At 34.7% G+C, this 25105-nt stretch overlaps 1 protein-coding gene across 1 annotated transcript in view; it reads left to right on the forward strand.

Annotated features, from left to right (window-relative positions):
• Window positions 1-765: 765 nt before the first annotated feature.
• The window catches only part of dao (down and out), a 31450-nt gene continuing 7110 nt past the window's right edge, over window positions 766-25105 (forward strand). The window contains exons 1-5 of the mRNA XM_075293070.1: window positions 766-3454; window positions 12802-13042; window positions 17924-18204; window positions 18290-19394; window positions 22385-22727. Of these exons, the coding sequence (XP_075149185.1) occupies window positions 2946-3454; window positions 12802-13042; window positions 17924-18204; window positions 18290-19394; window positions 22385-22727 (2479 nt within the window). The 5' untranslated portion in view covers window positions 766-2945. The remainder of the gene's footprint in view (window positions 3455-12801; window positions 13043-17923; window positions 18205-18289; window positions 19395-22384; window positions 22728-25105) is intronic.

The raw sequence follows: 25105 nt of genomic DNA on the forward strand, positions 1-25105 counted from the left end.
AGGGATTTAATTAAATCTCATTGAATATGTATTAAATGTGTAATTTATCTTGGGTATTCATATGACCAAAGGGATTGGCAGGGGGTTGAGTGCCTATGTCAATGCACTTCATTTAATAATCAAAATTTGTCGGTGATTTGTTTGGCAACCCTTATTGTAATTTATCAGCCCTCTTATTTAATAATTTCTTCACAGTTAAACACCCAATGCGTCTTTAGCCCCCTCTAAATATCACCCCTTCTCATCACCACGCACACTTCATGCTTTGCATGTAAACAAACAAGTGAGAGTAAGTGTTCTCACTCTCATTAGTAGCCAACATGCATGCCGTTGTTGCTGTTTGAAGCAGCTAGTTAATTAAAAAATTCATATGACACACATTTTTTTGGCCCGAAGAAAGTAGCAGAAAACGAAAAACCTATAGTGGATGTAAAGAAAAGAAAGAAGCATAATATAACAGGAAGAGGAAGAGTATTTTCTACCAATACATGCATACATCATCTACTCACAAACAACCCTCATATTAAGATTGGTTTCCGTAGTATGGTGACCAGTGCTAAAAATCGGTAAGCAAAGAATTTTGGATGAAAACAAAACATGTGCTAAGTTTGACATTTACATTGCATACCATTAGGCGCTACAGAGCACACCAGAGTATGGCCTAGGTCCAAGAAGAGAGTAAAAAGCAAGTTCATTCTCTCTTTCTCTTTTGGCAACCTTTTTATTTTTTGCTTATGGCATTTGTTTGTTTTGACTTTTCACCCAAACAGAACACATAAAAAAGAGAAAACAAATGAAAGCAGCAACAACAATAAAGTTAGTATGTATAAAGTTTAAGTGAGTGCATTCCCCATACGCTAGCCAGTCAGCCAACTAACCGAGTGAATGAAATGAGAGGCCCTTTACAGTCAGGCAAGACAATATTCAAGTGAACAACACAACACAGCGACGACGACGAAAACAGCAACAACGACACCAAGACACGTTATGTTACGTGCAAATACAAGAAGGACAACAAAATAGAATAGAAAATTGCCACAAGGGGTCCCCCAACAACACACTCACAAACCCATGAAGAATTTGTGTGATTTCTACCATTTTTTAACATTTCAATTTTATTCAAGCAACGACTGTAAACGAACGTGCAGGCGAACGCTTCGACATTTCGGTTCTACGGTATAACGGTATCACACATAGGCTAAGAAGAACTGCTACGACGTTACTTGAATACAATATTTTTTCTAGTTTTTCCCTGTACCTGCCATTAAGTGTTGGCTTGTGTATATCAATCAGTGTATTCATTCCCCATTTTCCCAAATAAATGTTCACAATCAAGTGTATACTAAATTTAACATAATAACTAATGGCAAGCACACGATATAGCTGTCGAAAACGATGACGACCAACTAGAAGAAGCACCAGCATATATTATTCAGCAAAAATTTAAATTGGTCTACCTAACAACCGTGTCACTACTACTACTACTTCTGGTAGTCTGTCAAACATAACGGCCAAAACGACGGATCAAACGACCCTGCTCAGATGGGGAACAAAAAAAATCACTTATAACACATAATAGTAGAAGAATATGACAAAATAAAAAAAGAAAAATCCGAAGCTGGCAGTTCTTTCTATTGTACTGCAAAGTTTTACAGTTCACCTTCAGTCGTTCATCGGTTCGTTGAAATTTTACAAAACGCAACCGAAAAGCAATCCAAAAATGGATTAAAATTTTGTGTAAAAAGAAAATCTATAAAAATAATTAAAAAATTATGGCAAATAGCAAAGAAGTGAAGAAAAGTTTTCCAAAGTTTGTCCTTTGCACACACACTCATTCATTAGGTCGAAAGTGTTCCTCGTAAGAGAGTGGAAATGCCACCAGTTTTCTGATGGTTAAAAATCAATAAGTGCCCAGTAAAAATATTTAAGAAAATCAATTTCTCAAATAAGCTCTAACCTTCCCATGCTATTTTTGCTGTCCAACGTTCGGGGTGTTGATGGTGGTGGTGGTACATAACCTTTCTGGGTGCAAAAGTCTTGTTTCCTCGTCTTGGCTGGCCATCGAGAAGGAAGTGATGGTGACATACATAAGTGAGGAAAGAAGAACATCATTGTCAATATCGTGGTGTGAAAACTCAGGATAAATCCCAGAAAAGCTGTAAAAGTCTCAAGCCCCCTCAAAATAAGGCATTGAATTAAAAAAAAAATTGCCATAATAAAAAAATTTAAAAAAAATACAAAGACGAGATTCTTTGCTTTAATTTTGGAGAAGAAGAGCAAAAATTAATGTGTGTCTATAAGTGCGTGTGACCGAGTGTGTGTGTGAGTGTTTGTGTATGCCAATTTGAAAGTGAGTGTGATTTTCACTATATATGTATATGTGAGCTGTTATGTATGTACAAAAAGTACAATAACCGAAAATCAAGGAAACGAAAAAGAAGAAAGAAGGAACAAAAAACGGAAAAGAAGTTTCTGATTCGCGTCGTAACGAGAAAATCCAAAGAGAATACACTTTTGATAAATTATTCGCAGCAGTGTCGTTGAAAACGTCCTTACGCCTTGGCCTCCAAAAAGACCGTCGTGGCTTAATCTGTCGGTCGGTAAACGCACGGCAGGAGTCGTATAGTGGTCATCTGTGACCACTTGCAAAACAAATCTATTTTCTTGAAGTGTCATTATGAGTTGAGAAAAAATAAGCAGTGTAAAAAACATGATCGCATGGGTGTTAATGTGTCATCGTCATCATCATAAGAAAACGGGATATTTGGAGTAACGCCTAAAAGAGTGCCACAAATAAACATACGCATGTATGTCCCGTTTCCCTTGTGACAAAAAATAACAGCAATAAACCATCCCAACGCTAGTCAAACAACAAGCAAATTATCAACAAATTCGTACTGCATTACTTCGACATCCTAAATCCCTCCATAGAACTACCTTGGACAATGGCTTCATCTCTTCTTGATCTGGATGACTTAATAGAATTTCAATTGGATCGCCTAAAACTAGAGGAACTCAATTACAAGGATGAGCTACAGCTGCAAAGACAATTACTCGACTTGGATGCGCTGCAATGTCCCCAACGGAAGCATAAACCCACTACGACGGCAACGTCTACCAAATCTGTGCATCAGCAACATCAGGCTCTGCAGGTTCCAGAAGCATCATCATGCATTGATTTGCCTTCGAGCTTTATGGCTTCTACTCAGGACATGACTCCAGCTATAGCCACAGGGGCTATAGCCCGTACAAGTAGCCGCAAAAGTAGGGCCAGTGCAGGTGTTGGTGGCAGTGTACAAAATATAACCAATGGCAGCATTGAAATAGCCATGGAAGAGTTGGGAGCCACCGGTGGTGCTAGCACTAGCAGTGGAGCCAATATTCTGCGTAACTGTCATAGTTTCAGCGATAGTGAAGACGATGGCCTTGCATTGGATCAACAAAAAGAATTTAGGTAAGTCAGTCAGTCTGTCGAACTTTCACTGCAGACAGAATTCCATGTCTCCCATCTTACCCATGTACACACACATATACATATTCGTGCCCACATTTGGTCATGGTTTTGGTTGGCGTGATGAGTGTTTCATAAATTTCGTAGGAATTGTTCCTTAAATCGTTTGTAATAATGAAATGCATTCTTTTAGTACATTCTACGTTTATTCTGAGTGGGGCTAATATTCTCCCCACCTCTGTTAATGTCATAGTAGCTAGACACACATATACATTCATATTTACTCTCCATTTCCCTGGCAGGGTTGCAAACAAGACTAACTTACACTGTTGTATTTTTGTGCATTTTATGGGGATGGAATAAGAGTACCTTTTTTAAAAATGCGAATAATAATTAAGTTGTAACTTTTTAACATTCTGCTTTAACTGTGAGATATTGTCTTATGATCATGTGATGTTTGTATGTTTCATGCAGTGAATGTTAATAAATGGTCAAAGCTCATATTTACTTTGGTTTTTCACATTATCTTCAGATCGGATTATTATCACATTGTCGGATATATTCACATTATCTTCAGATCGGATAATTTAGCATTATTCTCTTGAAAATATTTGGGGTCATCATATTGTTCACTTGATTGTTAGAGGCAATTGTTATTCTATTTTTTAATTGGATCCGATTCAAAAGGCATGACCGGGATAACCATATAATTATTTTCGCTAGGGATTGTCGTAGTGGATCCATGTTACGCTCAATGATAAGGGACCTCCTTTTTATAGCCGAGTCCGAACGGCGTTCCACATTGCAGTGAAACCACTTAGAGGTGGGATAATCCACCGCTAAAAAAACTTTTTGGTGTTCGGTCGAAGCAGGAATCGAACCCACGACCTTGTGTATGTAAGGCGGACATGCCAACCATTGCATCACGTTGGCTCCCTTCAACATAGGTTTGTCATTGATGGGAAAGATTTAAATTTTAGAACACGCCTTGAACTCATTCCAAAGAACACGTTCCGGGACAGTTTAGTACGATCCTCCATAGACAAATTTCCATGAACTACTCTTGGACAACCTCTTAAGAACCTTTTACATTTTGAGTATCCGAATAGCACCAGATAGGAAAAACCTTTGGAATGAGTTAAACAATATTATTCTAATAATTACAGTTCGGTGTTCATTTGAACTCGCAAATGTTTAAAGCTACACTGAAAAAACTGTGAACCCACCAGGAAGAAAACTTTGGGTTGATTTTAGAAAATTTGGAATATTCTTAAAAAAATTTAACCAAACAGTATTACAAACGCTGGCATCACGCCGACATCACAAAAATAAGTAAATATTTTTCGATAAATTCAAGAAAAATTATTAGACATAAATAATTTTTTTCACTTGTGGAAGAAAATTTTGTAGTTTGAAAAAGTTGGAGTTCAAAATTGCAAGAATGTCTTTAGTGACATACGAAGTTCATGTTGGACGCAGTTTTAGTAAAATTTACAAATATAAGGAAATAATGAACTATTTTGTGAGAAATACGAATTTAGTAAATCTTTATGCTTAATTTGTGTATAATTTTTTCCCGTGTTTTAGTTAATTCAACTAACTTACGCAAAAAATTGTTAGAGTAAAGAAAACTTTCTCCAAACATAATAATTCCATGAACTAAAATAATGTTAAATTGGCTTTGGTGAAATAGAGAGTTCACTTTTTTTTTGAGTGTAATTCGATAGAAGACTAATATGACCCCAAAATCCATGTAACAGAAAAATGTTGAATATCCAGACGGAAAAAATTCATTTCCTACAAATAAATTTGACAAACACACTATTTCTCTGTCGGTTAAAATACTCTTGCAATTTTGTCAAAGTGTGGTTTTAAGCTGAAGTCAAAACAATAATAGTCAATATAATAATAGTCAGCGCAAATGTAAACTAAATTAGTCCCAAAATTGGTACAATGGCTTGCTTTATTTAACTTCGCTGTTACCATCTATCTTTCTCATAATGATTTTCTTTATTCGTTTTGTAACGTTATTCTACTCTCAGTCTCTTCCTTTTTCTTCCTTCTATGTTTTGTTGTGTTATCCAATCCTGTTCAAAGCTAAAACTCCTCTCACGCCATGTGCTCTTATTTACTCTCTCATACTCTTGGTGTTTTGGCAAAAATAAGGTCACGTGTGTTCTCTTGCATTGCGGCGTGGGAGAAGGAAGGAAATTCATACAGCGTGTATTCTATAGTGTGCCTTCACATGCACTAGCGTGTTTCGTGTTTTGAATTTTTCATTAATGTTTGTGTTTTTAATTGAAATTGATTTGATATGAAAAAATACCAAAACATTGTGCCTGATGGCCACCCACCAACGCTTTTTTTGGCGGGCGGTATTGGTGGACTGATTGGCCGTTTACTACTATGCCGTCCATTTTGGGGGGCCTCCATTTACAAGTATTGGAAAAGGATACCATTATTATCTTTTGTGATGGCTGCAGTAATGTTGTGTTATTGCAAGGCCTAGTTTTTTATTTTAAGCACAGTGGTGGGGTGGTTGGGTGATTCGAAACCAATACATACCTACATTTTCATAGCCAACTAGTGCTTGGATAGTACCTTTAGATGTTCAGATTTTTGGCAAACTGACATTCCGATACTTAATTAATGGTTTGTTGTATCCTTACGGCGTTGTTTTCATGTAGCCATTACAGCCCCCTGCCGGCTATTATTGGTTGGTCGGTCGTGTGAAGGAAATCCTTGTGAGGCGACTTTAATTGATTATTTGTTCAGACCCCCGCCTCCTTTTGTGTTTTCACTTGGCCTCCGTTTAGTCGGCCGGTCTTCTGTAAATATGAATCAGTGTCACTAGAAAATATTTTTTGGCATGGAGTGCTGTAACATTCGTGTGAGCTGCATGCCAGCCAGATCTAAATTTATGACAGATTTCCTTTTCTCATAATTCATGGATTTTGTTGTTGCTGTGGCTATTCTCTTTCTTTTCTTGCCCAACCATAAAGCTTTTCAATTCTATATTTCCTCTATTTTCCTCTTATCAATCCACTTAATCGTCCAACGCTCGCAATTTCGATTCAGCAAGCTATATGGGTGGGGGGAGGCTATATTTAGTCTGAGCTGTAATTTGTTGTGCCCTAAGCCTCTTGTCTTTTATTTTACACAGTCTTTACGGTTCGACATAATTGTCTCGTAACATGTCCATCGTTCCTTGAACTTTTAAATGCCAAGTATGGACAACATTAAATTGCTGTAAAGCACCTTGGTTTTACATCCACGGCTCGTTTCGTTTTTGTGACTATGGCCACTTACGCAGTTCACTATGAAGGGAATACCTGTAATGTTTCGTCAATATTAAAACTTTTTCCGGATGGCTTCATTTCCATACATGGACCATTTGGTTTCTAAGATTCCATTTGAAATTCAGTATTTGCATGGCGACAAACGTATAAGAATTGGAATTATGCAGAGCACGAATGACACATTTGCATGAGTTTTTACAAATGTTCCTGCCAACTCTTTCTGGGGTGACAATTTTCTTTAAAGCTATTTATTCATTCTATATGCAAGAACATATACTTTTTGCTCAAAGTGGAGCTAATGAATGGTTGGACGACTGAAACTCTCTGCCAGACATATTGGTTCTCGATGGACTGTTTGACTGACAATCACCTCTGTATTATCGTTGATGATATTTTATGCCACACATATTTTACATTTGTGTGCCACCTTTTTACCGTATTGTGTTACCTTTCAATTAATTTCTTATAACATCATTTTAAACTTTGATCTCGAATCCGGCTGATAATAGGATGAGTGCCTTAACATTTCTTTTACAAATGCCCACTTTTCGATCATTGGCACCTAAAAAGTCAACACTTTTTTACATTTTGGAAAACTTATTTTTCAAGTTTATTATCCGGCTTTGGCCTCAGGACATTAAAACAATCCGTACCAAAACACAATGAAGACCGGTTCCGAAAAATACCCAATTGTGTTCGGTAGTCGGAAAAGTTTTTTGTGTACGAGGATTGTCTTGTGTATGTTGGGATTGGGCAACCAAGTGATGCAATCTCCCGAGTAAAAATTGAGAGATCTAATTTGGCACAATTAGATATGAGTAGATCCGAAAAATGGCAAGATCTAATCATATTACTATGGAAATAGATCTGATCAGATCTCAATATTGGCCTAGATCTAATGTCTTAGATATAATTATATCTATCCCTATATATAATTTAATCTGAAGTTAGATCTGGTCATATTTGAAATTATATACATTTATATCTAATTCTAACTCATCATATGGGTATATCTGCTTATATCGAAAGGGGCCAATTTTGAGATCTAATCAAATGTGATTAGATCCCCAAATTTTTACATAGGCTGCCATCTGAGAGCTCTATCGTAAAAGCTTGATATTTTTTAGTTTTTACGAACTCAGAACTTATTTCAAGACTTTATTCAATCTTTGGCAATGAAACTCCGCACGCAGAGAAGAAACATGATTGTCACAATCATATTCGCAGAGCAAAATAATATGATAGGAGCTATTTTTGCGGCGACCATGTAACATTTTAACCTGCAACCATGTTGGTTCAGTGAACATGGTTCTAAGAAAAATGTAATTGTCCTCTTCTAAAATGTTAATATATTGATAAAAAGAATTTTGTTTGAATGAAAAGACAATGGTCACGATTTAAAATGTTATGGTATTCATTAAAAATGTTTTTCTTCTAGTTAAAAGAACATGGTCTCAACCTAAAATGTGTTGATCTTTATGAAAAAACTTTTTTCATCGTCGAAAAAAGGACGCCACTTGAGAAAAGAAAACACAAAATTAACTTTGTTTGTTTGTTTTTATTTATTTATAAACTAATTCATTGTTTATTTGTTTTTATAATGCCGTTCAAGCAAACATCATATATTTTTACACACTTTATTTTATTTCAATTTCAACCATAAGTAATCATTCCATATTTACTGGTCAAATGAACAAACGCAGACATCATGTAACTGCGAATAAATATAAATGATACAATATAGCAAAATGCAGAACAAAAAACAGGTACATTTTTTCAATTACACTTTCCTTTTTTGTCTTCACATAAAACCAGGTGCCACTTCTGAATAAATAAATTAACACAAAACACAGTAAATCCGTATTTTCCGTCCATTCCAAGAAACAATCAACACACGACTGACGCGCAAAATGAAAATCGTGTGTACCTGCTCAATGTTTTTATAAAATTCTTTTTGCTGCAAACAAGTTAAAAAATTAAATGGTCACGAAAAAATGTAAATGGTCTTTATGGACATGTAATGGTTCTAGACATGTCTATACTTAACCTATAAAAATACTTTTTTCCCTGTAAAAAAGTAAAAAAGGTGAATGGTCAGATACATGATTTTCCTGACCATATAATGATCTCAAATTCTATCATTTAAATAATAGAACATGTTTGCGGCATTTGAGAACCATTTAAATGCTTATTGCCAACATATATTTTTCTCCGCTCGAAAATTATTTTTACAAAGACCAAATACATAGTTTTCGCGACAATTACATACTCTAGATAAGCATTAAATGGATGCGGCAACCATGTCCAAACATGGTTTTTCTGTGCGTGCGTCAAGGACCAGTGTTTATCGATGGTATGTTGAATTCAACGAGGCTACCCAGCAAAAACTCCTATTACCAGGCCTGCACAAATCATCTCATCCGTGCAAGTCGCGTCGGTGTTTCCAGATTGCATTTTGATAAAGTGACGCTTTTTTTAGATTCACAATAGCAATGTCATAAATAATCGCAGCAGTAAATATTTATTACTATTTGAGTATTTCAGGCATTAAAACTGTAAGATTTCACTTGTCTTCTATGATTGTTTTTAAACAGCTGATGACAGTGTTGCATATTTGTTATTTTAGTCCGTGACTGCTTAGGGTAACCAGTGCTAAAAGAAAACAGCCCTAATATTACTTTTTATGCGGGCATGACATTGAAGGAAAGTATTTCGGTACAAGCATACCAACAGAAGAAAAAAAGTCATTTTAAAAATGTGGGTTCTCGACGGAACTCGAACTCGGACCTCATATGATGTGTGTATAATGAATGATAACCCGCTTTTTAAATCTTTGGTAATATTGACATAAGTCCGACTTTGATTACTGGTATTGTTAAAAAAAACAGGTATAGTATACTCCAACTATACTCCTCACTATTGGAATTAGCGTTTTAAATTTCATAACGAAAAGAGGTTTCGCCAGAGTTAAATCAACAATGCATCTTAGCCAATATTTGAATATTTTTTCTCATTAATCCAAAGATTCAAAAACACTGTTATTTTGAGAACTATTTCTGCAAACCAAGAATGTTTCTCCCTATATTAAGGGCAATTTACCTTACATCAAACACAATCAGCTTAAGATTTATATCCTAACGCATTTATTATACGGTGTCTACAGTAAAAATGCATAAATATAGAATGCCTACTCCTTGCACTATATTCTCTGAAGAAGTTCAGACTTGCCCGCTATAGAATTCATATTGAAGCATTATTTACTCATCCCAATGTAAAACCTCGGGCATTTTCTGATATGTAAGGCAATAAAGTAAAGTGATATACATTTTTTTTAATTTGTATACCCTCCACCATAAGATGGGCGTATATTAACTTTGCCGTTTTTAAAACATCGAAATGTTGCTCTAAGACCCCATAAAGTATATATATTCTGGGTCGTGTTGAAATTCTGAGTCGATCTGAGTCGATCCATATCCGTCCGTTCGCCGGACTTCAAACTTGGCACAAGTAGTTGTTATCGATGTAGGTGGGATGGTATTGCAAATAGGCCACATCAGACCACTTTTACGTATAGCCCCCATCCGATCCGGTTGAAATTTGGTACGTGGTGTTCGTATATGGTATCTTACAACCACACAATCGTCCATATCGGTCGATAATTATATATAGCCCTCATATAAACCGATCCCCAGAGCCTCTTGGAGGAGCAAAATTTATCTGGTCCGTTAAAAATTTGGTACATTGTGCTAGTCTATGACCGCCAACAACCATGCCAAGCTTGTAAGACCTACATTTATATATATAGTCTCATGATAAACCGATACCCAAACACACAAAAATTGGTCCATATCGTTTCATAAATAATTGTATATAGCCCCCATATAAAGCGACCCCAATATTTCAATTCTGGCTCTCTGGCCGTAAGTTCGGCCAGAACGAATCTTATGTACCCTCTACCATGGATTGCGTAGAAACTTCTACTAAAGAATGTCATCCACAATCGAATTACTTGCCATCGGTAAGTATTACCACAACCCAAGTAATTCGATTGTGGATGACAGTCTTTAGTAGAAGTTTCTACGCAATCCATGTTAGGGGGTACATAAGATTCGTCCTGGCCGAACTTACGGCCGTATATACTTGTATTAGTTTTTTAATTATATTGTTCAAAAGCTGAAAATATCGGTAATAACCTCAAATTTTTTGGAATCAGTTAGGATTTGTTCGATTTTGCTACCTTTGGCACGAATTATGGCCTTCAAACGGCCGACAAAGCCATCTCATGCAGCACGTGTAAAATTTCAATTGACCTTTTTGGCAAGTAAATCCGATATGTTCACAAACTGCTCAATTTGGAATTACTTCTCTACGGAGAAAACCAAATCCGAAGCAACTCCTTGGCTCTTTCCAGTCTAACTTTTTAGTGCATTGATGAGCTGTTGCACTTTTTAGAACTTCAATGTCTTTAGCCCAAGCTCGTTTTTTCAATACGTCTTCCATTTGTTCAACATTCGAACAAGTTTTCTACCACTACGGCGTAGATTTAGATCAAAGCTGGCCTTCACTTTTCGGATCATTTTTTGGACGCGATGCAACATTACCAGTATAACTGTAACGAGCAATTATACGAAAAACAGATTTATTCACATTTAAATGTTGAAGAGCTCTAACAATAACCACCTGCCATTTTCCAGTCAAATACAAAGCAATGGCGCTATATCACAATGCTTTTGTAAGATTATAAACGAATGAACTGATAAGGTGATGGATTGTCATTAAAGGAACACTTAGACTACATTGACATAGAAGACAGTTTTCTTTAAACTCTCTGGTGTTCAGATAGTGACTTTGAGAAATAAATTTAAAATTCCATACAGTGGTTCCAAATAGCTTCGTTTAAGAAGTAATTCTGCAACTTTTGAATGGATAAAGATATCAACATAATATTTCTGTCTAATCAGCTATCATAAACCGATTTCTATTTCTTTTTCTAAAATTTTAACAAAGCATTTGAGCATTTTTGGGGTGATCTTATTTCTTCTATGCGTAAAGCAATAAATATGTCCAGATGTCTTGTTATGTGCCTACATGAGGCAAGATATATATTCCATGAATACGGGGCAGTATCATAAGTAATGTCCCGAAGGTCTCCTTTTTCTCTTATACATCAGATTTGGATGCTCCTCCTCGACATAGATATGCGCTCAACTCTAAGTGACCACAGCCCTCATTATCGCCCCAATCTCTTTAAGAAGTTTCCTAGCACTTTTTGTGTCTGGATCACCCCAAAGTATTTGCTTCCCGCTCCCAACCATTGCACTATTCCACATCACTCTACTCAGACAAAAATCTAAAATGTTTCCAATGAATATTTAAATTGAATTTAAAAAAATAATAATTAAAAATTTAATTGGATTAAATTCTTTTTTTATTTGGAATAAAAATCAATCATAAAAATTTATTGTATCAATTAATATTTTAATTGGAACAATTAATTTTTTTAATGGCTTTGGTGAATGATACTATCATTTCTGTGATTAAAGTCATTTCAATTAATTTCATTATTAAAGACAAAAATATTTTTTTCCATGTACATGGCAATGGGGCCCATTCATTCAACATGGCTTGAAAAAAATTTGTCGCGGTACCACGCAATCTCGTCCCCATGACCAACACTTTTCAGTGGTTTCTTATATAATTTATCTACGTAATACAAGTAACCCCATGGATTAAGTTTAAACGTATGCCATAATTTAATTATTTAATAAAAAATTAAATAATTTTATGATACGTAATCCTCCTTTTATACATATATAATCATCCTCTCCGCCCATTAAATCAAAAGGAGATTTAAAATCGTTGTTGTCATTTTACTAAACCTTGATGCAGACCATAACCATCGTCCTGTGGTAGTCCTTACATATTTATCGTGTATTACATCATGAGAACACTTAATTTAAGTCAATATACTGTGTGTGTTCTTTTTGAAGGACTCGCATAACGTTACCACAATGCTAAAGAATTATTCTGTTTGTGTCTTGTTTTTTACAGATCTCTGGTTATTGAATGGTTTCAACAACTCCGCGCCAGAACTGAAGATTTCAAATCGGACGAAGAATCGAGAAGGATGCGAGAAGCCGGCAATGATTCCTATCGCAAAGAAAGGCATGCTCTTAAAGCTTGTGACCTCTATACGGAAGCAATATTTTTGGCGCCATCACAAGATAGTATAGCAGCCGCAATGGCGCACGCAAATAGGTCCACAGTATTGCATGACTGCGGCATGTATGAGGTACGTACGAATCACAACAGTAGCAGACCCCTTTTCCCATTAAAAACCAAAATCAGTATACACACCATCATCTTGTCGACCAAAAACAAAAATGCAACCGCAAGAAGAGCTTCTTTCGGAGTGTACTGTTTGGTGGTCACATAGATATATGGTGAGGATGGAGAGGAAAATTGTGTTCCCAAAGACCAGTACTCGTGTCACATGCATATAATTATTCCATATTCGTGTTCATATTCTTTGCATTAACAACCATTACTCCATTCCATAATTGTGGGTTGAGTAAACATTTTCGTTGAATGCCTAATAATGGGCCAGAAAAGCTTTGATTGTTGTAACCAATCACAATGGTGTTTAATCATGCAAGAGTGAAACATATCAAAAATCCAATTGGCCAAAAAGAACAAAAGGTTATGAAATATTAGTTGTGTTTTTTTTTTGCTAAAAAATGGAAACATTTGTATATGTGTACTAAGAGATATTTTCGAAAAATCTAATGCATACTTTTAGGAGGCCAATTAATATTACAATTTTCAAACTACATATACCAGAATAACGTTTGAATTTAGAGACTAAATAATTTATGCCCATATCTCAGAAAATATAAAAAATATATTTATTAATGAATTCTTAAAAACAAGCCTCAATAACACTATCATTCAACCTGAAACGTATATTGGTGTTTTTTCTTTGGAAAACTTCATTGAGAAGAAGGTGTCAAATGGATAGAAATAAAGGCAATAAAGTATATAAATAATGAGTTTAGCCTTTTAGATTCTATCAGGCATTACCGAAACAGTCTCCACCGAATTAATAATAGACAGTCCTAAATTCAAAATGTAATGAGGCCTACTAAATCTTCAGAAACTACAATTTTCTATTAGGATCAGCTTTCTATTGAGAATATGTAAAAAGTGGCACAAAATGTGTCACAATCATTTTGAAAAAATTGACACTTTTTCATAACAATTTTCTATTAGGATCAGCATTACTATTGAGAATATCGAAAAAGTGACACAAAATTTGTCACAATCATTTAATAAAAAAAATACACTTTTTCATAAAGAAAAAAATCAAATGGAATACATTCATATCAGTTCCCAGTAAACGCAATCATTGGAGAAATGCTTATATTCAATAGGCTTTCAAACATTTTTTCAAAGAATTACCTTAAAATTCAATTTGAGAAATTGTTGAGAAAATCGCGTTCTCAACAAAAAAACAGACATTACCCTCAACAGTAGAATTCCACACGTTAGCAACAATTTCTCAACATATTAGCAACAACTTTTCAAACTAAATTTCATTTTAATGCTTCAAACCTATTGGAAAATTTGTTGAAGGCAAGCAATTTGCAAGGCCATTTGAATTAATGTTGAATATGGGATTCACTATCAAATTGATATGGCGTTACCTATGAAAAATGCTCATCCTTGTGTTTGTTGGGGTTTTGTAAATAGAATTGTGAAATCACCATTTTCAAAGTTGAAGAATCATTATATCTCGATTTCATCGAAAATTACCACTTGAAGATGACAGTTCAGGGGAGTAACACGATTTATCTAATGCAGACAACTTGCTTCAAGAGAAAAGTGAAATATGTTTTTGGTGATGTAATCTCAATTATTTGTTAGGGAACCGATCACATCCGCAATCGTAGCAAGATTTAGGGTCAAAATATATTGCAGTCAGAGATGGTCCGAGCAGCAACATTTTGGAGTTTCTACTATCAAAAAGTTGTAAACGGCGAAAACGTTATATACCTGCATAAAACGTAAAAAAAACGTAGTAAATGTCAAAACACTTATAGGATGCTTAGATTTGATTTCAAACTATTTTTTTAATATCCTAAGACATATTTAAGACTTTTAGAATTTTTGTTTATAATAATTTGAGAAACTGGTATTTGATTAACTTCTGAATGCAATGCGTTTTGTAACTTTGAAAATTGGCGTGGAAAAAGTCGGATTTTCAAAGTCTACAACGTGTAGGCATACAAAAAACGTATGAAATAAATGGTTCTAAAAACCGTTTACTATACAAATTTCAATATTGTCAAAAACTAAGTATTTAATACGTCGTAAACGTATGTCAAATACTTTAGAGTTTACGACAGACCATCTCTGATTACAGTTCAAAAGGAATTAATTAAAAAGTGTTGCAATGTGACAAAAAAGTGGCACACAAATGTAAAAAGCACAACATAAAAGTGGCACAAAAATAGCACCACTTGAAGAAAGTGACAAATTTGTCACTAAAGTGAAACGATGGTAACGCTGATTAGAATTACCTTTTTAATTCAGAAATTTTCAAAAGAAAAATTCTCCTCTCATTGTTAGCTAAATCTCATACCAAATATGATCTTTTTTTAATACTTTCGGAAATTTCAAAATTGAACCTAAATTCTACATATATAATATATGATTCCCCCATATATGATTCTCCTCAGGGATGCTTCTAGCTGTCTAGTTCATATTTAAAAAATTGAATACAGATAAAGAAATTCATTATTTGTCCAATAGAAGGCGTTATTTTTCTGTATCTTACATTGTACAAGTCCAATTAATTTCCGCAAGATAGCGCTGGAAAGATTCAAGTTTTTGGAGCGTGTCAAAAGTGGTCACTAGCATTACACTCAAAACAATCACAGAAATTAATAGTATCAATTCAATTTTTAATTGTATCAAATAATTTTTAATATACTATCATTTCTATGATTGAAGAAATTTCAATTAAAAATTAGTTGGATCAATTAATCTTGTGATTGAAGGCAAAAAAATATTTTTTTCTGTGTAGGAACGAGGAACGAATTAAAACCTTCAATATAAATACACCTATATTTAAAAGAGATGTTGAAAAGTAAACTGCCTACACTAATAGAAAAAATCGTGAACGGACGTTGTCAAAATGATACGGAAACGTTCACAAAAAATCAAAACGGAATGTTCACGATTTCTTCCACGGGCGTTCACGATTTCATGAACGGCATTCGTTTTTCTTTGGCCATGAAAAGTCTTAAAATAATCGCTAGACATTGTTATGGCAACTCCGCCGTTGGTGCAATGTGCTAAGGCGACTGTTAACGCGTATCAGAGAACGGCTGCGATCTACCGCAACCGACCAGTGTATTTAGTAAACACCAACATTTGCAATCTTAAAACACCAATTGGTAAAAAAAAAATTCAACCACCAATATCCAATGCAACCGACGACTGTCGGTGTTTGTTAGTATGAGTGTTGGTCTTTCGAAAACACCGTAGTAAAGCAATCACACAAATTGGTTACCCATATCTCAGCAGTTTGGTATTCTCTTATTTATTACTTTCTCAATTCTCTTGAGCTAATGCCAACTGCTAGTAATTGTTGTTGTTGAGTGCAATCACACTTAAGTGCCAACCTCGATTTTTGTTTACCGCGCGTTGTTACGATGTCGATTGGTTTATGATTGCAAGACACTGCATACGAACATTGTTATATATTATTGGTGTTTTTATTCTCGCATTTGTATCAATGTAAAAGATCGCATGGTAATTGGTGTCTTACTCACTGCCACCGACATTTTGTGGGTAATGCTTAGTACTAAGTTCGTTTCGGCGAAAAACGAATATCTTCATCTATCTCCGTAAATAGGGTTTCAAACCCAGGGATGTTAACTTATTTATGCGAAATAATATGCCAGCCTATTTTTTCGTGCGAAAAATCCAGGGTTGTATAAATATGTGTTTGAAAATGCTCAAAACAAAGATTTCGCATTTATTCCGCGCTAACGTTTTTTGTATGGAGTATAACAATTTTTCGCGCGAAAACGTGATCTTAGTACTAGGCTTAAGATTGCAATACGAAAAAAAAGGCACCGGTTGCAGTTCTCTGACGCGTATCGTGCAGGAAACACAGGTTTGAGTCATGTTAGCGGAAATCTTTTTTTAATTTTGTTTATAAATTCGTAACCATTACGTTTTCAGATCATGAACGCTGGTTGTTGTTTTGACAACGTATGGTGTAATTTTTACGTTGTCAGATTGGCCCCATCTGTTCTCAGTTTGACACCAACATGTGTGTTGATTCACTTTCATGAACGGATCGTTTCGAAATGACGACGTCGTTCACGATTTTTTCTATGGGTGTTTGGTTAGGTTAGGTTATGTGGCAGCCTGAGTGCTGCCCGATTCCATGTTAAGCTCAATGACAAATGACCTCCTTTTTATAGCCGAGTCCGAACGGCGTTCCACATTGCAGTGAAACCACTTAGAGAAGCTTTGAAACCCTCCAAAATGTCACCAGCCTTACTGAGGTGGGATAATCCACCGCTGAAAAACTTTTTGGTGTTCGGTCCAAGCAGGAATCGAACCCACGACCTTGTGTATGCAAGGCGGGCATGCTAACCATTGCACCACGGTGGCTCCCTATGGGCGTATACTTCTGAGTTATTTATTGGGAACTAACTTGCAGTAATAGCAGAGTTTTGAACCCCATATTGATGTATATATTGATATTGATTTACATATTAATAAGGACCTTCTAACTGTTGCATATGTTACAAAACTTCTGAAATGTTCACAAAAATATAATCAACATTACTGTAAGGATTATCCACAGGTGTGAACATGTGTTTTTTTTAACAGTCATTATCCCACATAAAGCAAATTACAAATTTCCATACAAACAAAAACCCACCTATTATTTTGCGGGGACACATTGTGTTTCACAATCCCTCTATTCTATGTACGGTTGTCATTTTGTAATGTGGCACTCTAGCACGAAGGGGCCAATCAATGAATGCTTAAATGTCATGTCACACGACCAGGTCTAATGAGGGTAGTACCCATGTCGGTAAATAATTAATTATTGGCTTGTATGTTTGTGTGTCTGTATGTGTGTTTTCAGCAAGCTTATGATGACTGTTTGTGTGCTTTGGATTTGGGTTATCCGGAGGAGTATCATCCATTGATTAAACTGCGTCAAGCCTCTTGTGCCTTAAAAATGCGTAATTTCGGTTTGTGCGAACAGCATTTGCATGAACTCTTACACATGGAACTGTCGGAGACGTTTGAGGCTCGGACACACGAGCTGTGGCATGAGTGCGAGGTACTCAAGGCCGAAAAAATCGAAATGGGAGTTCAAACTGACAACGACTTAATAAGTAACGGTACTAAAATCTATGAAGTGTAAGTGACGCCACATGCGCTAGATGCGCCTTATCCAAATGTAATTACCATACTAATAACAGGATTTGTTGTTTTTTTTTTTCAGTGCATGGCTGGATAATACAAATGTTATAACGACTACTAAAAGCGCCTACCTAAGGGCCATCACAAATATACCCAATAATACACCCATCTTTCAAGAGGAAGCTGCCGTTTTTGTACCCAGTGGGGCGGCGAGGGTATGCGACCATTGCGGTATAACACAATTTGTTCCATTTCCATGCATTTTCTGCTCCAATCGTACCGCTGTGTACTGTTCACGCAAGTGCCGGGCGGCACACGCTTCCATACATGCTCTCGAATGCTATGCTCATCAAATCGAACTCTTCGAGGAGTTTGGAGTGGAATTCTCAAAACCTCGTCTCTTGCAACTCGCCTTTCGCATGCTCATCAACGGTTTGCCACAAGTGGTGCCACATTGCCGCAAAAAGCCGACAGTCAGTAAAATGTGGAGTGCTTTCAATAGCATTCTCACCGAACGCAATTGCAACTCTTCGTCCACCTCGTTAGCTGCCTCCTCGACCTCCTACTCAGCACTGCTGCGCCTCGAATCACACCTAGATAAAGAGGAGAAACCGAGTATGGTCTCCTTTGCTATTGTCGCACACATACTCGCCATCTATTTGGGCGAATATACCGATTTTTTCGAGCTACTCGAGCTGACAATGCCCGCTGCAGCAAAGCTGACGCGCCAGGAATGGGAATTGCTCGCGTCGGCTTTGTTGTTGCGCCACATATGCCAGCTGCGGCACAAAAATCTGATACACTGCCCATCATTTGTGCTGCCCGCCGATCCTCATGTCCTCTCGCCCAACGATGAGTTTTCGCTGTGGGAAACGGTGCGACACGTTCGTCGTGGCTACCTTCATCTGATAGCCGGTGATGTAACGACCGTAGCCTATGCGGTTTTCCCCCAGACATTGAGTCACTGCCGCCACTCGTGTGCCGATATGATCTATCGAAAGATCAATGGTTGCAAACTTACCGCCTATGCGACTAGTGATATACCGCCAGATGCCCGTATTTGCAACTGTTTCGTTAGTGGGAACTATCGACAATCGTTGTACAGTCATCGCAAACTGGAACTCTCAACCCGTGGCATAGATTGCAAATGCGACAAATGTTTTCGTCCATATCCCGATGAGGATTTTGTAAGTATTCCCCCCATATCGCCTGTCTCTCTATCCTCTTCGAACCCAGGGAGTGTGAAGGAGACGGGCATCCTTTAGTAATGATCACTCCCATACTCCCATTTCAAATGAGAATGATGTGGATGTATTAGTGTAACATTGTGTACTCGGTGTTTCTTGGTGTTGTGCTATAGCCATATACACTCTTCCACCACAACACACACACACACACCCACACTCACATACATATATATACATACTTTTGAATTGATTTATATCCATTTTTGATTTGCGTTCGATTGTGTTTCTATGTTCCTTGTTTTGTTATCTAATAAATACCACAAGTGGCGGAAATGTAACTAAAGATGTGTGCTTTGATATACACTAATACCACAAATAAAAATCTACATATATGCATATATAACTAGACTTCTAACAAAATATGTTTGATGCGAATGCTTTACTTGTCGTTCCAATGATTATTCATGTTCTAACTCCTTTAATTGTTGTACTCTTAACCAACTAACAGACCACACATAATCGTACCAATCAATATATGTTTACCATAAACTCGGTGTTTCTTTGGATCGAATGTTCAATCCTCTCTTAATTTGAAGCTGTTGACGGGAGGAATATAGCTATGAGTTTTGGTTGAATGGCATTCCTATATAGCATTTATGAATGTACATTTTGGTGTATTATCTTTTTGAAAAATCCCTCTTCTGATTTTTGTTTTGTTATATTTTTCATTGATTTTATTTTATTTGTTTTATTTGGCTTTGAGCATATATTTTATTTAGTTTTGTTTTATTTATTTTATGTACAATACACACAGAGAAACTATTGTCTGTGATGAAATCAAGTTATGAAATATGGATTAGATATGTCCGATACCATTTGGATCAATATCCGGCAACTAGAGCCTACTAGAGTTGTAAATTCGTATTGTGAATTTTGATGAAATTTTCTTATGGATGATCAAACAACAACCGGAAGGGATTATAACTTCAATCGATTAAAGAAATAGATAGTACCTTTGTGAGACTAATTTTCATGTACCTCCCTTTGGATTTAACTGTCAAAGCTATTTTGTTTACTGGTTAATTTTAACTAAATTTTTTTCAGATGTTAAGTTCCTAACTAAAAATTTGGTAAACATTTCATAACCAGCCCCCTCACATCCCTGCCAACATTTTTTGAATTTGACGGCACTTCTTAGAAACCCCACCACGTCCGAAACAGTCGTATACGATATCCAAAACTCGTCGCAAAAGTGCCCTCACTATTGAGAAGTTGTATCACGCCAAGTTACTATAAAAAAGTATCGCATGAGTTCGATTGTTTAGATGTTTATTAATTTGAATAAAAATTTATAAATTATTCCAGGTATAACATACGAATAAAAAAACCTTGATAATGCCTCAAAAAAGGAATTATGTTGATTTATAAGATGCAATTTTGCTATATTTGGCTGATGCTCCAGCGTCTATGAGTGTTTATTCTTGATGGAGGCAGCGTGTCTGGAAAAATATCTGAAAACCTATCACATTATTCCATTTGGAATGTCGAAAATTGTTCACCAATATATCTTTTCACAATTTTAAGCGTAATAACTTTGTTTTCAGCACTTCATTTTCGTTTTTATTTAAATAAATTATAATAAGCTATTTGCGCTTGGTGTTTCACAAAATATAAAATGGCTCTTTTAACAATAGTGATGGCAAAATACTTTCATTAGTCTTGTGTCGTTCCGGAACGAACTAGTTCCAAAGAACGGTTCACTAAAAGGAACGACTGTCACTAGTTCCATCTCTTTCGTTCTCATCGTTCCTTTTATCATTTAGTTTTATTTTCAATTTACGCTCCATCGTTCCGCGGATCGCAGTTTGAATTTTTTACTTCTGTTTGAGCTATTTGCTCTTCACAAAAGACAAAAAAAATCGTAATCCAAAAATCCATCCAATGAGTTTGGCTTTCTGAGTTACTTCCTTAAATTTTCCATTCCATTCGTTATTTGTTCTTACTATATTACTATAAACTATTTGAAGTAATTTCACTCAATTTTCCATATTTTTGTATCTTTCAATTGACCACGAAATTCGTTGCACAAAGTAAACAAACAATGTCATGTCTGTCTTTAGTAGATGACAGTGATGACAAATATAAAAATCCGGAACGATGGAACGATTTGAAGGAACTAGTTCCTTTGTACAAAAGGCTCATCGTTCCATCGAATCACTACGGTGAACGATTTTGCCAAAGACTAACTTTCATGTACATTTTCTACTTTTTGATATGCTTCCCCCATCACAGTTGGCGATTATTGTAGTGTCACTTTCGAGTCTGTGGTAGCTATGAGGATTAAATGGAACTTTGAAATGCTGGCAGGGATACTACGATTTTACAACTCCATATTTTCGCCTGAAAATATGCACATATTTCAATAGGAATTTTACTCGACTGCAAATTCGGGATATTTTATATCATACAGGGGTGCAGATATGTATTGCAACAAACTTCAGGTTGCTTTGATTTCTAAAACGTTGGTCGGACAAGTCAGTTTAATTTATTGTTTACAAGCTTACAAAAGCATTTTGATCTATTGCTCGTGCAACCTTCTTTGCTTGCACGAAAGTTGCCAGTTACCGGTTTTGGTTTTTTCCAATGAAAATCTATTCTACATTGAGCAGTTTGTGAACAAACAAAATGTTCGGGCTTACTTGTCGGCTGAAAATTTACACATAACAACAAAAAGCCCAAGTGGTACTTGGTTTAACTAATCTTTGAAAATATTGCATGCCCAGAGACAATTTTTTCATATGTAATACATTTTTTGTTTCGATTTTTTTTTGTTATTGTATTATATGGAAATGCGATTATTTTTTGATTTAGATTTTTTGTTCTATTTCATCATGTAATTTATATAATTATATATATACATATTCAAAAAATAAAAAAACAATACATACATATTCCGAAACCATTACGAGTTAAGAAAACAAAACTTTCAGCATAAATTTCATCGTTACCGCTGTGATAATCCGAACTGCAAACAAATATTTACGCCATCAAATCTGAAACGCACCCGTAATTTACAATGGTGGAAGTCCGACTATTATCGTAGACCGGAAAACAATGGTTCCGAATTACTTGTCTGCACGGTATGTGATCAAACTCAGAAGCTCGAATGGTTTTGGACATTTACGGCGGCTCTTGTGGACTGTGATACCATCGAAGAACGCTGCAAACTGTATGCGGCCATTGAACGTGCCGATGCCCAACTAGTGGATACGCATGAATTGAAGGTGGCTCTGGCCCGTCAATTAGTCGAACAATGTTTGTTGATACACAGAGGTATGTCCTGGCGAACTATTTTCCGATTTTTTCCTATATTTCTTTTTTATTATTTGTCAACCAACAACAAAACCAAAAATTAAACACTTATAGACAATTTAATAAAAAAAAAATATATATATATATATATATACAACAGTACTCTTCATGTAGCCATAAAGCATACAGTACTATATTTTAACGTAACTCAAATCCATAACGTTTAAGTAGTATCGCTAGTTTATTTATGTAGCATTATTTAGTATAGGTCATTACCAAATCGCTAGTTTTTTTTATACTCCTAATGAATCAAATTTTTTATACCCAAATTTAGTTAACTTAATAAAAAATTCCCACAATTAGTCAAACGTATCGGTCGTAATGTACACTTGAACGATATTCTTTATTTAGATGATGAATATAATAGTAGTGGTGTAAAATTTATTCAGCGAAATTATTAATATGGAAAAAATAATCTGGCCAAATTTGTAGAATTGATTCACTCACGAAATTAATTTTTCCAATTCAATTTTAAAACGAATAAAATTAAAACGAAAAATTTGATTTCTTCGACACTTTCAATTAATTTTTTAACTGGTTCAATAAAAATTGCAATAGAATCTAATTTTCCTCTACAGATATTTCAAATAAAAAATTCTCTGGAAAAGGTCGAAAAAAAGCCGACGAAACGTCGAGAAAAAAATATAATATACTTCTTTTATTTGCAGTTATATACATTGATCCAAACAGCCCATTAAAATAAACAAAAATCTGATAAAAACTAAGTGGTCATAAAAAGAAAACAGAAAAATGTAATTGATTTTGGTATAAAAACTCATTTAATTTTTTAATTGAGGCAATCAATTATTTATTATATTCTTGTTTGTTTATTTATTATTTTTTGTTTTTGTAATTTTACAAGAGTTTATACTTTCCTACGAATCCCGATTCCCGATTGTAATTATAGTTGGTTTTTTCTTTCATTGGTTCATTCAAATTTTAATGAACCAATGAATAGTATTTATTTCCAAACAAAACTTTAAATTATATTTTTGATTGGAAATATTTTTTATTTAATAAAAATTTTATTTGGGATAATTAATATTTTAATTAAAAATTTCAAAATTTCATATTACTTTCTTAATTTACTATATTTTTAATTTGATTAAAGAGTTAATTATATTATAATTACATTTATTGATTACGTTTTCAACTTCAATCAACTTTTTCCGAAAATATTTTGATATGGTGATATTTTTCTCTGTGCATCAATAAATGATGCATGTATAATCACTAATCTATTGAAGTCCGTTCGTATTTATTTGGCTATACCAAACACCTTTTCAAAGCGGAGGGAGTTTTCAATGAACTCGCTTCTAGATATTGGTTTAAATTGGACCTTAATTCTAAAGCCTGTGGCCAATAAGAAGTTTTTTGACCCAAATTTAAGACATTAGCAGAATAATAATAAATTGTATTCTTAACCTAATATTAATTTCTACGTGAATAGCTTTGCTAATGTATACAATAATAAAGAGGGAAAATTGGGTAATTTTTTTTAAAAATATTGATTTTTAAAAATATTTAATTAAAAGTTTAATTGATTCAACAAGTTTTTTAATTGAAACAATAATCAATCACATAAATTAATAGTATAAATTATTTTTTTAATTGGAACAATTAATTTTATAATTGACTTTAAATTAATTTTTTTATTGATCATTTCTGTGAATGAAGGCATTACAATTAAAAATTAATTGGATCAATTAATATCGATATTGAAGACAAAAAAATATTTTTTGTGTGTAGATTTAAGGCTGAATTCCTTTTTATAAAATGTATTTATTTCAAAGAAGCCGCTCGGAACCAATAGAAAACATCTACAATTAAAATTTATTTCAATTAAAAATTAATTGGATCAATTAATTTCGATATTGAAGACAAAAAAAATATGTTTTGTATGTAGTTTTAAGGCTGAATTCCTTTCTATAAAATGTGTTTATTTCAAAGAAGCTGGTCGGAACCAATAGAAAATATCTTCAGTAAGGTCCAAATAGTTTTTTTGATAAAAAAATCTCCAAAAATTAAATCTGATAAATTTTACACCAATTTAGAGAAGATTATTCATAATTGTAGCCAATATTGTATATTAGACTCAACTACGTAAATACTTAGATACAATTTTTTTTTATGTTATATACATATGAAACCGTATATTGCTCTTTAATCGTACAATATTTACATGTACAGTATAAAAATTCATACATTTAAATAAAAATCAAATTGAATTAATTAATTGCAGCTATTTCTACATATATATATTCCTCTGCGCTAGTTAATATCTTACGCATATACACTTTCACCTACAAGTGTACATACAGATACACAAGTATGTGATG

Source organism: Haematobia irritans, chromosome 2 (genome assembly GCF_050003625.1).
Source record: "Haematobia irritans isolate KBUSLIRL chromosome 2, ASM5000362v1, whole genome shotgun sequence".
In the NCBI taxonomy this organism is placed as follows: domain Eukaryota; kingdom Metazoa; phylum Arthropoda; class Insecta; order Diptera; family Muscidae; genus Haematobia; species Haematobia irritans.